The sequence below is a fragment of the Ovis canadensis genome, chromosome 16 (assembly GCF_042477335.2).
Source record: "Ovis canadensis isolate MfBH-ARS-UI-01 breed Bighorn chromosome 16, ARS-UI_OviCan_v2, whole genome shotgun sequence".
Classification (NCBI taxonomy): Eukaryota; Metazoa; Chordata; class Mammalia; order Artiodactyla; family Bovidae; genus Ovis; species Ovis canadensis.
The window spans coordinates 50,057,261-50,071,358 of record NC_091260.1 but is presented as its reverse complement, the minus strand read 5'-3'; the positions used below and the strand labels follow the sequence as shown (position 1 = coordinate 50,071,358).

At 35.9% G+C, this 14,098-nt stretch overlaps 1 protein-coding gene across 5 annotated transcripts in view; it reads left to right on the top strand.

The window, feature by feature from the left end:
* Nucleotides 1-14,098, top strand: part of WDR70 (WD repeat domain 70) — a 280,993-nt gene that overhangs the window by 160,792 nt on the left and 106,103 nt on the right. For all 5 annotated transcript variants that reach the window (XM_069555882.1, XM_069555881.1, XM_069555880.1 and 2 more), the window contains one exon: nucleotides 12,604-12,778. In XM_069555882.1, coding sequence (XP_069411983.1) covers nucleotides 12,604-12,778 — 175 coding nt within the window. The remainder of the gene's footprint in view (nucleotides 1-12,603; nucleotides 12,779-14,098) is intronic.

Here is a 14,098-nt window from a genome sequence, read left to right as displayed (position 1 = left end):
TCTACAGATAATTTCTCCAAGTTTATGTCTTGTCTTACGTTTTGTTCATAGTAGCTTTTGAAGCTTGTAAATTTTTAATTTTGATGATGTTAATTTATCTTTTTATTTCCTTTTATCATTCATGCTTTTAGTGTATCTAAGAAACCATACCCTAATCTAAAGTCATGTTTTTTATAGTTTTACATTTATGTCTGTGATCCATTTTGAGTTAGTTTTTGTATGATGTGACATGAAGATCCTCGGTTATCTTTTTTGCATATGGGTATTTAGCTATTTCAGCATCAGTTTTTGAAAAGACCATTCTTTTTCCATGAAATTATTTAGGCATATTTGTTGAAAATCAATTGGTCATAAATATAAGGGTGTAAGTGGTTATTTATTACTGTATTTATTCCTTATTCTAAGTCTAGATTTCATAAGGCCTAATTTTAATAATTATAAGCTTAGAACATTAACACAAATACGTTTCTTGTAAATGCAGTTGTATTTTTATTGCAATTACTTTGTGTGTATAATGTGACTTATGTGTAGTTTATAAAGATTATCATGGGTTTATATAGAAGTTAAAACATTTTCCCCATTTCTGTGGGATAATACCTTAAAAAAAAGAAGGTTTTTCTTGTTGGATTTGTTTTGCCAAGAGAGCCCGCAAGTTTCAGACTCTTACATCACTCAAGTAGTTGCTTGTGTAGTCTTTTGAGAAAAATTAAACCAAGATATCTTAAGTGATTTCCATGCAAAATTAATGCTTCCCTTGATTTCTGCCAAATGCTGCGATGCATTTATGCAGCAGATGCCAGAAAATTTAGAACTTGTATTTGGAAAGAATTCAAAATTTTAAGATAGAAAGCATTTGTGCCTGGGGCAGTGTAATGACCCCACCTGTGTCTTTTTCTTGTCTTCTGGGTGTTTTCATTTTGTGTCCAGAAAGGCCCATGCAGATCCTTCTTCTATTTTTAAATCTATTTTTATGAAGCACAGTTTTAATTTTACAAGACCAGATCTCACTCCAAGTTTCAAAATATGTGTTCTTCAGCATAAAATGTTTTGACAGATACCTAATGGCCTAGCACTTTAGCATCCATTTTTTCAGGCATAGATTCAGAGAATCAGAGCCATAAAACCACACTGTAATTAGTCACCATCAGATGCTATGTAAATTTATTTTTCATATATCTATATGCTAGGTTAGCTGCTTTTTTGTGCTGTTATTTTGATGACTAGCTCAAACTGTTAATAAACCACTGAAATAAATGGAACATACTTAGTTGTTAGGTTTATTAGCTTTAAGGCTTTATTTATGGTCTAAGAGGAAGAGCAGAAACAAACCAGTATTTATTGAGTGCCTACTGTATTCCAAATACTGTCCCAGATAACGTTTACATCCCTAATCTCATTTAATCCTCACAACCCCTCATTGTTGGTATTATTATCCTAGTTTTAGAGATGAACTTTAAACAAGCCAGATAATGATAATGGTACTTTATAGTATTTGTGTGGGCTCTTTCATATCCTAGTTCTAAATGATCATCCGACTTTTGGAGATGTTCAGTTATTAAAAAAAGAGAAACTATCATAATTTATCCCCAGTGTTGAAGAGTTTAGGGTAGAAAGAAAAGGCACATTAGATATTTCTCAACTTTTTGTACATATTAACTGTGGTAAACATACTGAACAGAGATAGGTAAACAATACAGAATACATTCATGTGGGGGTGAAGGTATTATAATGCTCAGATAAAAATGGTATTGGAATAATTAGATATCCATATGTTAAAAAAGAGCCTTGACTTCATCCCACATGTAAAAATAATTCAAATAGATCATAGACTAATTGTAAAACTTAAAACTATAAAATTTCTAGGAGAAAACAGAATTTCTATGACCTTGGGTTAGGCAAAATTTTTTAGATGTAATATTTAAAAATTGCTAAATAGAAGTTCATCAGAATTTAAAACACTTATATTTGAAAGAAAGACTTTTAAAATGAAAAAAGCAAGCTGCAGACTTGAAAAATATTTGCCAAACATATGCCTGATAAAGAACTTACATCCAGAATATCTAAAGAACTCTCAAAAAATAAAGTATTAGAAAATAAACAACTAAATAAGAGCCACTTCACTGAAGAAGAGACATGGAAGGTAAATAGTACATGGAAAGATCTTCAGTATCATTAGTCATTTGGGAAATGTAAATTAAAATCACAGTACCAATGCATACCTGTTAGAATGGCTTTAAAAAAAGCTGATACTACAATTGCTGTCAAGAATATGAAGTGATTGGAACTCTTATACATTGCTGATAGGAATGCAGAATGGAACAACCACTTCGAAAAGCAGTTTTGCAATTTCTTATAATGTTAAGCATACATTTCCCATATGACCGTCAATTTCATTTTTAAGTATTTAACCAAGAGAAGTAACAACTTATTTCTACCAAAACAAAAAAAAGCCAGAAATCCACAAAGCAATATTTGTAGTGCTTTATTTATAATCACCTCAAACTGGAAACAGCCTGCTATCCTGCATTTGGCAAATGGATAAACAAAATGTGGTATATCCATATGAAAGTGAAGTCACTCAGTCGTGTCCGACTCTTTGCGACCCCATGGACTGTAGCCTACCAGGCTCCTCTGTCCATGGGATTTTCCAGGCAATAGTACTGGAATGGATTGCCATTTCCTTCTCAGGGGATCTTCCTGACCCAGGGATCAAACCCGGGAAGCCACCAGGGAAGTATAGTGGAATGTTATTCAGCAACAAAAAGGAATGGACTACTGATATATACGGCTTCCCTGGTGGCTCAGTGGTAAAGTATCCGCCTGCCATTGCAGGAGACATGGGTTCGATACCTGGGTCAGGAAGATCCCTCGAAGAAGGAAATGGCAACCCACTCCACTGTTCTTGCCCAGAGAATCCCTCAGACAGAGGAGTCTGGCTGGCTACAATCCATGGGATCACAAAAGAGTTGGATACAACTTAGTGACTAAACAGCAACAGCAACAGCAGCTGATATATACAACAACAACTTAGATTCTAAGTTAAAGAAGCGAGGCTCAAAAGGCTTCGTACAGTATGCGTGTGTGCTAAGTACATTCAGTTGTGTCCAGCTCTTTGGCAGCCTGTAGCCTGCCAGGCTCCTCTGTCCATGGGATTCTCTGGGCAAGAATACTGGACTGGGTTCCCATTTGCCGTCTTCCAGGGGATCTTCCTGACCGAAGGATCGAACCCGTGTCTCTTAAGTCTCCTGCATTGACAGGCAGGTTGTTTACCACTATAGTATTGGAAAAGCTTAACTATCGGGAAACAAAACCCGTTAATAGTTTCCAGTTGTTGAAGCTGGGGTTGTGAAGCATTTTCCATAAAGAGGCAACACAAGATGAGCTTTTGGAGTGGTGGAACTATTCATTTGTCAAAAGTCACAGTACTGCACATTTAAAAAGAAGAATTTCATTGTAAGTATGTTAGGCCCCAATAAACTTTACCTATCTTACAGCCTATCTATCTACCCATCAGAAGTCTAGACAGCCACTACAGTGTTGATGTGGTATCTCTAATGTCATCAAGGACTAGGGCCTTCTGTTTGTTGCTTTAAGATGCTGCTTGAGTCTGGAATCATATCCTCTCTGGCAGAGGAAGGAGTAAACAAGAAGAGGTAAAGAAGGGTCTCTAACCTTCCTTTAGAGACTTTTTCAGACTTCTTTAATACCCTTCCATTTACACCATGTTGGTCAAAGTATAATTGCCATATTTCATCACATGTATCTGCAAGAGGCTGGAAATTGCAGACTTGAAGAAGAAAAGAGAATGGATGTTGGATTATATATCTAACAGTATCTGTCACACTGCTGATAGCTTCTAGCTGTTGCAGTGTTTTGTAACACTAAAGTTAAGTATCCTGGATCTTCCTCTGGGTTGCTTTATATCCTGAAGTTGCAGAGTGCCTTTCTGTTGTTCCTGTGTACTGTTCCCAAACTCTTCTTTGAGCTTGCATTTTGCTAATTGGTAGTTCCTAAAATTTAGTGGATGCAGTCTTATTTTAGGCACTGGGTTCAACAGCTCTGAAAACTAGCGTTTGGTAATAAATGCTAAATAGTTAATTAAGTTCCCAAGAAAATCTTAGGGAAAAGACATGCATAGGTTATTAAAAAAAAAAAAACACCTTTATTTGGAATAAATCATAAATATTTGACAGCAAATGCTGGCTACTTGAAACCTATACATTTAAATGTCAATTACATTTCATTGTATATTGGTTATACCTCGATTAAAATTGATTCCTGAGATGCTTAGATAGGCAGTGAATTTCTTACATTAATTATTGAGGACCTGGTATATATTATATTCCTGTTGTGTTCAAGATATTTGATAGAACCTAGACATTTGTTTGGAGAAGGCAACGGCACCCCACTCCAGTACTCTTGCCTGGAAAATCCCATGGAAAGAGGAGCCTGGCAGGCTGCCGTCTATGGGGTCGCACAGAGTTGGACATGACTGAAGCGACTTAGCAGCAGCAGCAGCAATTTGTTTGGAGAAGGAAATGGCAACCCACTCCAGTATTCTTTCCTGGGAAATCCCATGGACAGAGGAAACTGGTGGGCTACAGTCCATGGGGTCAAAAAGAATTGGGCAGGACTTAGCAAGTAAGCAACAAAGAAAGACATAAAAAGATTTAAAACAAACAAACAAACAAAAAACAGAGCCTTTACTCTAAAGGAGCTCTTCTTGGAGAAGAAATAGATGTCAATATGTGTAGTTGCAACTTATGTGATTGGTGTTATAATGTGGGAATTAGAATTAGAAGGCAATGTGTGAATCTGGGTAGAATTAGTTTACATCTTTTTCAAAATTGGTGGGTATGTTCCAAGTTGTTTATATTTCCATGTAAGTTTTAGAGTCAGCTTACTCAGTTTCTAATTCTAAGGAGACTCTGCTGGAATTTAAATTGAGATCGTATTGAATTTAAAAATTAATTTGGGCACAAATGAAATCTGAACAGTGTTGACTCCATCAATATAGTGTATCTTCTCATTTGTGTTGATCTTCTTGTTTCTTTCAGAAATGTTTTATGGTTTTTAGTGTACAGATACTACACATTCTTAACAGATTCCATATTTATTCTTGCTGTTATAAATATTATGTCATAATTTCAATATCCAGTTGTTTGTTGCTGCTGCTGCTGCTGCTAAGTCGCTTCAGTCATGTCCGACTCTGTGTGACCCCATAGACGGAAGCCCACCAGGCTCCCCCATTGTTTGTTGCTAGTCAATAGAAATAAAATTGATTTATGATTATTTATCTTGTATCCTGTGACATTGTTAAACTCACTTATTAGTTCTAGTAGCATTTTTGTAGATTCTTCAGATTAACTATATAGATGATCATGTGGTTTCTTAATAAAGACAGTTTTATTTCTTATTTCCAGTCTGTAAGCCTTTAATTTCTTTTATCTACCTTATTGCACTGGCAGGCCACTCTAGGACAAAAAATGGTGAGGGTTTGAGATCACTGCTTTGTTCACCAGCATGAGGAAAGCATTCAGCCTTTCCCCATTAAATATATTACCAATGAAAGTGAAAGTAAAAGTGTTAGTGGCACAGTCCTGTCTGTCTCTTTGCAACCCCATGGACTGGAGCCCACCAGGCTCCTCTGTCCATGGAATTCTCCAGGCAAGAATACTGGAGTGGGTAGCTATTCCCTTCTCTAGGGGATCTTCCTAACCCAGGGATCAAACCCGAGTCTCCTGCATTGCAGGCAGATTCTTTACCACCTGAGCTACCAGCGAAGCATATTACCTATTAGTTTTTCATAAATGTCTTCTCTCAAGCTGAGCAAGTTCCATTCTATTTCTAGGTTACTGAGAGGTTTTTTTCCTTTTGTTTTATCACTAGTGGATGTTGAATTTTTATGGCAAAACCACTACAATATTGTAAAGTAATTAGCCTCCAATTAAATAAATTTAAAAAAACAATAAAAATAAATAAAAATAAAAAGGAAAAAAGAAGCTTATTTTACATCCGTTGAGATGATCTGATATCTTTTCTTAGTCTTTTGATATGTGTATTATATGGTTTAATTTTCATTCTTTTCCATCTTCCTTTTCATTCCTGGGTTAAATAACAGTTAATCATGACATGGTATCAGTTTTGTACACTGCTATTTTGTTAAGTATTTTTGTGTCTTTGTTCACTGGGGATCTATAGTTTTCTTGCAGTGACTTTGGTTTTGGCATCAGGGCCATATAGAGTGAGTTGAGAAGTATTCCCTTTTCTGTTTTCTGGAAGAGTTTGGCTTCCTTCTTCCCTCCCTCCCTCCCTCCCTCCCTTCCTCCCTCCCTTCCTTCCTCTTTGGCTCAATATCAGATTTTTTTTTTTTTCAGTTTTGAGATATAATTGATATGAAACACTGTGTAAGTCTGAGGAGTACAGCGTGATGATTTGACTTACATGCGTCATGAAATGATTACTACAGTAAGTTTAGTGACTATTCATCATCTCATGTAGATGCAAAATTAAAGAAATAGAAGATATTTTTTTTCCTTGTGACTCTCTTAACTACCACAGTTTTAATTATATATATCTTGTACGCTACCTCCCTAGGACTTAGTTTATCTCATAACTGAAAGTTTGTACCTTTTGACTGCCTTCATCCACTTTCTCCACCTGCTCCTCCCCACTCTTTGCCACCTCTGGTAACTGTAAATCTTTTCTAGCTCTATTAGTTTGTTTATTTTTTAAGTATAATTTGCTACAACATTATGTTAGTTCCTGTTACACAATGTAGTGATTTAATATTTCTATATATTTCAAAATGATCATCAGGATAAGTCTGGTTAACATCTGTCACCATACAATGATATTGTCTAATTATTGACTGTATTACCTAAACTGCACGTTTCATACTCATGATTCATTTATTTTGCAACTGGAAGTATGTATCTTTGAAAATTTTTTTAGATTTTTTTAAATTGAACTATAGTTGATCTACAGTGTTAATTTCTGCTGTACAGCAACATGCTTCAGTTTTACACATATATACATACTTACTCTTTTCCATCATAGTTTATCATAGGATGTTGAATATAGTTCCCCGTGCTATACAGTAGGACCTTGTTGTTGTATCTGTTCTCTATATAATAGTTTGCATCTGCTCATCCATCACCCCCCCACTCCCAGAGCCTCTTGACAACCACAAATCTGTTGGCTGTGTCTGTGAGTCTGTTTCTGTTTTGTAGGTAAGTTCATTTGTGTCATATTTTAGATTCCACATAAAATGATAGCATGTGGTATATTTATTTCTCTTTCTGACTTAGGAAGTTTGTATCTTAATCTTCCTCACCTATTTGTCTCCTACCCCCACTGCCTCCCCTCTGGCAAACACCCATTTCTTCTCTCTATTATGACTCTGTTTATGTTTTGTTGCGTTTGTTAATTTGTTTTGTTTTTTAAGTTCCACATGTAAGTGAAATCATACAGTGTTTATCTTTCTCTGTCTTAACTTATTTCACTTAGTATAATGTCCTCTAGGTCCATTCATGCTGTTGCAAATGGCAAGATTTCATTTTTTTTCATGGCTGAGTAATGTTCCCGTTGTGTGTGTGTGTGTGTGTGTGTGTGTGTGTAATGTTCCACTGTATGTATGTATGTATATGTGTGTATACACATATCCTCTTCATCCATTCATCTGTTGATGGGCACTTGGGTTGTTTCCATATCTTGTCAGTTGTAGATAATGCTGCAGTGGACATTGTTGTTGTTCAGTCACCCAGTTGTGTCCAATTCTTTGTGACCCATAGACTGAAGCACATGAGGCCTCCCTGTCCCTAACCATCTCCCGAAGTTTGCCCAAGTTCATGTCCATTGTATCGGTGATGCCATCTAGCCGTCTCATCCTCTGACACCCTCTTCTCTTTCTGCTCTCAATCTTTCCCAGCATCAGGGACTTCCCAGTGAGTTGGCTGTTTACATCAGATGAACAAAATACTGTAGCTTCAGCTTTAGCATCAGTCCTTCCAAGGAATATCAGGGTTGATTTCCCTTGAGATTGACTGGTTTTATCTCTTTGCTGTCCAAGGAACTTTCAGGAGTCTTCTCCAGCACGACAGTTGGAAGGCATCAGTTCTTTGGTGCTCTGCCTACTTTACAGTTCAGCTCTCACAACCATACATGGCCAATGGGAACATAAGAGTGCATATATCTTTTCAAGTTAGTGTTTTCTTTTTCTTCAGATAAATACCCAGGAGTGGAATTGATGGATTCTATGGTAGTTTTGTGCCGGGGTCCAGCCCCGGTGGATCCAGGGAATTCGAAGGGTGGACGGCGTCGGCGTGGAAAGACTTGTTTATTTATTAATGAAAGATTAGATTAAGAAACTATAGTGTAGTAAGAAGATTAAGTGGAGGAAGAGGGCTGAATAGCTTGGTTTACGAGGAAGGCCAATAAAATTCCAGACAAGGAATTTGCACCATCTACGTTGGGCCACCGGCGCCCGCTTGAATATCTAAGGGTGCCTCGCCTTAAGCTCCCTTTCTCGCGGGTCTTAACAGCCGGGGCAAGTAAGTAGACCTGGTGAGCCTCCGCGCTCCAGGTGGAAATTCAACCCGAAATTAAAGTAAAGAGCAGAGAGAGGGAAAGAGAGAGGAGAAGAAAGAGAGAGAGAGACACGGGGGGAGCCAGAGTGCCAAGAAACCAGGCCGGGAGACTAGTTAGAGAAGCTGGTCCAAGAAGCTGGCCCCCAGCCCCTGGCCCCAGAAGCTGGCCCCATCCTTTATTGTTCAGAAGGCCTTTTATACTTTTGATAAAACACAGAGATCAATGGGTAACACAAGATTATGTAGCGTTCGCAGCTCAGGTTCTTTCTATACATCATTTGGTATACAAAAGGTCTCAGGTGATTTACATTATCTTCTGGCCAAGAGGCTTGTTAACACTTTTTGGCTCTCTTCCTTAATGAATGTTAATCTTGTTTCCCCTGAAGTGTTTTTCTTTAATCTACATCTCCTTAAAGCATTAGCATTAAAGTTACATCTCTATAGAACAAAGGTGCAGTGGGACACAACAAAGAAGGTACTTTAACTCAAAGATCTAATGTTGCTAACACAAGGTCTACTACTTGTTATTTTAACTATATCTACAACTAAAGGATGTGAAAATTTGGCAGCAAATATTGATTCAACAAATGAAACCTTTAATCAGTCCTATTCTAAAGATTTTGACTCCTCGGAAGCCCCTACATTCCTAGGATGTTTTAAGCTTCCTGTGCCTCCTGCAGTCAGGAGGCCTCAAACAATCACACGCGCAGCTGTATGAGTCCTGCAGGCAGGCTAGAAAGCCATTAGAGGGTTTTGGATTGAAACACTCTTTCAAATGCAGAAGACTAAAGCCCTGAATTGACTTTTTCCAGAAAATGTCAGAAGAGTAGAAAAGCAGAGCACAAAAGCCGGCAGATTTTTGTTGGGGTACATGCTTAGGAATTTCCAGAGGGGTCCCTGAAGTCTGAGCACGCCTTGCGTATGTCAGCTTCCTTCCTCATGACCTTGTCACGGGCGGGATTCCTCACACTGGCTCCCGGCAGTTTTGTTTTTAATTTTTGTGGGAATCTACATACTGTTTTCCACAGTGGCTGCACCAGTTTATATTCCCACCAACACTGCAAAAGGATTCCTTTTGCTCTACATCCTTGCCAACACTTGCTGTTATTATTTTTTTTTAATACTCACTTATTTTCGGCTGTGCTGGGTCTTCGTCTCATTGTTGTGTGTACAGTGAGTGGGGGCTCTTCTCTAGTTGTGGTGTGCAGCTTCCTGTTGCAGTGGCTTTTCCTGTTATGGAACACAGGCTCTAGGGCTTGTGGGCCCTCCGTAGTTGCTACTCCCAGACTGTAGCTCACAGGCTCAGTGGTGTGGCACACAGGCTTAGTTGTCCTGTGTCATGTGGCATCTTCCTGGATCAGGGATTGAACCTGCGTCTCCTGCATTGGCAGACAGCTTCTTTACCACTGAGGCACCAGGGAAGCCCTTGTTGTCTTTTTGATAATAGCCATTCTGACAGGTGTGAGGTAATATCTTATTGTGGTTTTGATTTGCATTTCCCTGATGTTAAACATCTCTTCATTTCTCTGTTGGACATCTATATGTTTTCTTTGAAAAAATGTCTATTCATATCTTCTTGTATTTTTTAATCAGGTTGTTTGTTTTTTCAGGACTGAGTTGCATGACTTCTTTGTGTATTTTGAATATTAATCCCTTATCAGATACATCTTTGCAAAAACTTTTTCCTATTCAGTAGGTGGCCTTTTCTTTCTTAAGGTGTTAATTTCTTTCTTAAATGTTTGATAGAATTCAACAATGAAGTCATTCTTAGTGCAAAGATTTTCAGCTATGTACTTAGTTTTTTTAATCATATAGGAATATTCTAGATATTATTTCTTATTGAGTGAACTTTTCTGGTTTGTCTTTTAAGGAAATTTGTCCATTTGATCTAAATTATTGAATTTATTTATGTAAATTCATTCATAAAATTTTCCTATTATTCTTTGAATGTTGATAAGTTCTACAGTTATATCTTTTCTTTCATTCAAGATACTGGTGTTTGAGGTTGTCTCCAATTTCTGCTTTTTAATCATTCCACCTAGAAATTCTTTAATTTTATTGATCTTCTCAAATAACCAGCTTTTGATTTCTCTACTGACTTGTGGTTTTCTGTTTTATTCATTTGTATTCTCATTTCCTCCCTTCTGCTAGTTTTAGTTTTAATATTCTCTCCTTTTTCTAGTTTGAATTTTAGGTCATTGATTTGAGGCACGTCTTTTTTTTCTTTTCCTCTGTGCTCAATCTTAGTCAAATACCATGAATTTTGATATGTTGTATTTTCATGTATTTTCAAGTCAGAGTATTATCTAATATTCCTTATGAAATTTTGACTCATGGATTATTTAGAATTGTATTTATTAATTTCTGAATGTTTTGGAAGAGATATATTTCCAGATACAGTTCTGTATTGATCATTTATTTAGTTTCATTTTTTGGACAGTGTATATACTTTTATGATTTCTTTCATTTTAGTGTATTTAGATTTGTTTTAATGGCTCAGAATGTGGTCTATCTTAGTGAATGTTCAGTGTGTAAAAGAATACACGTCCAGTTGTTGGGTGAAGTGTTATATAAATGTTAATTAGCTCAACTTGTCTGGTAGAGTTTCTGAGGTCTTCTGTAGTCTTACTGATTTTTTTTTTTGAGGTGGGCAGAGGTCTACTTGTTCTGTTAGTCACAGAGAGGAGTGTTGAAGTGTACAGCTGTTAAGTATGAATTTGGTATTTCTTTTATTTCTATTAAGTTTGCTTTCACATTTTGAAGCTCTGTTATTAGGGAGATATGCATTTAGGATTCTTATATCTTCTTAATATTTCATATTCTTATATCTTCCTAATATTTTATTTCTTCTTGATCTTTTGACTCTTTCTCATAATGAAAATTTCCTCTTTGTCTCTAGTTCTATTCATTATTTTCAAGTCCACTTTGACATTAATATACTCATTCTAGCTTTCTTTTGATTATGTTATGGCACATCTTTTTTCCATCCTTTTACTGTTAAATGATTAATGCTGCTGCTGCTAAGTCGCTTCAGTCAAGTCTGACTGCATGACCCCATAGACAGCAGCCCACCAGGCTCCCCTGTCCCTGGGATTCTCCAGGCAGGAACACTGGAGTGGGTTGCCATGTCCTTGTCCAATGCATGAAAGTGAAAAGTGAAAGTGAAGTCGCTCAGTCGTGTCTGACTCTTTAGCAGCCTCATGGACTGCAGCCTACCAGGCTCCTCCATCCATGGGATTTTCCAGGCTAGAGTACTGGATTGGGTTGCCATTGCCTTCTCCAACATGGTTAATAAGGCTTTATATTTAAAGATTTTTGTGTGTTTTTTATATATAAACACACATTTTTGTATATTTTTATATATAAAAATATAGACTCTGCTGAATTTTGATTTTATCTAATCCAATCTGATAGTCTTTTCCTTTTAATTAGAGTTTTTATGCCATTTCCAATTAATGTGATGGAATTTCCAGTTATTGATGATGTTGGATTTAAACCTACCATGTTGTATTTGTTTTATATTTATATTCATCCCACTGTTCTTTTAAATTATCTTTTACTGTTTTGGCCATGGAAGTCCCACATCATTCTTTTTTACTGACAAGTTTTTTTCAGTGTATTTTTGGGTATGTGTTATATAACAGTATATGACCACATGTAATTTAGAAATTAACCTGTATATGTAGTGGGTATATAATGTTCAACAGTTCTGCTGATCAGAGTGTATAGTCAGTTGGTTGGAAACTACTGCTTTAGAGGGTCAGAACTAAGAACTCTGAAATTTGAAGTAGAATTTGCCACTTGCGATTTGATTTCATGACAGTACAATTTGGATGGTTGACTTTATTGCATTGGGAAACCTTATTTACATACTGTACATTTTATTTTTAAAAATGTAAAAAACATTAATTAGATTTATATGCTTAAAAGGTCAAGCAGTCTTTGTGAACTCTTTTGGATTTTAAAATCCTTTCTTTTTTATAAGTGAAAATCTTCCTTTTTTTCTTTTTTTAAGGACTGTGAGGACCTGGGAAGTTGAAAATCCAAAGAAGCAAAAAAGTGTGTTTAAACCGCGGACAATGCAGGGTAAAAAAGTAATTCCTACCACATGCACGTACAGTAGAGATGGAAACCTCATAGCAGCTGCTTGCCAGAATGGAAGCATACAGATCTGGGACCGAAATTTGACAGTAAGTCAAGGATATTTAAGTCCTCTTTTCTGAGAAGAAAGCCACCTTAGAAAGACAAACATCATGTTAAAATATTATGAAGGTCAATTTCCTGAGTTTAGCCCTAATTTAAACTTCAGTGTTAGTTGATAAAACACTGGGCCTCAGCAGTAAACAGCATTTTAGCAAACTTTCCAACTCAGTATTTTCCAATGTGTATTAGATTTTGTTTTTGACATAAACTCAATCTTTTGGTATAAAATGTAAAAAATATAGTATAGTTTATTTTATGACATTTCAATATACTTGAATTTGAAAGTGAAGAATTTGACAGTGATGTAAAATAAGACTAAGCAGAGAACTAGAAATACCCTTTAAAAGAGGTGAGTAAACCATGAAATAACCAGGGTGATCCATAAGTTGCTGAGCAGTTACTTGTGTAGTAATTTAAATAATAGTTTGACATTCCATGACATTCCATTTGAATAAGTTTCAGATTTTTTTTCAGCTTTATGTCATTAGTAGAATAAAATAAAATTTGGAATTTAAAGGGATCATAGAATTCTATAACCACAGAAAGAATGAATAAAACAATGAATAGTCTTTGGCTAATTCTGTGTATTACCAATAAGCTTTGAAAAGGGCTTTGTTGCATGTATAGATGGTAAAACAAGAATTTTTAAGTGGAGTTATTCTAGATTACCAATGTTAAAATGAAAATCTACACTAATGTTACAGTAAAAGTTGATTATTTTATTTTAATAAAAGATGCTGGTAGAATTATTAATTCAATAAATATTTATTATCTGTATTATATTCAGGCATTATTCTGAAGACTGGAACTACTGTAGATGATTCAAAATTCCTGCCTTCATAGAGTTTACATTCTTTTTATTTTTAACAATTATAAAAATAATATTCTTTCAAATAAAATTGCCCATCAAACACTTTCATTTTGAAAGGGACCCCAGGAAACAGTTGTCTTTTCAGGCAGATGGAGTTAAAGTCAGTTTTTTGGGAATGGGTAAAAAGTAATGATAGAGAAAAAAGAATCCATGTTAATAATGCTGGAAACATCTTTGGCATTTTCTGTTTGTCAGATCTTTTTATTTCTGTTTTCATCTCCACTATAAACCCCATAAAGCTTTATAACAGCTCAGAGATTTTAAAAATCCTTTGAATTGTAAACTGAGTTTTAACTAAGCAATAAATTTTTTAGTAACTGGCTTTCATCGTCTCTGAGTGCTGTTGATTTAACATAGAAAATTTAAAAGTTTTCTTGACTAGCTTTAATAGTGATGTGTTTAGTGTGTCTATGTATATATGCATACATCCACATAT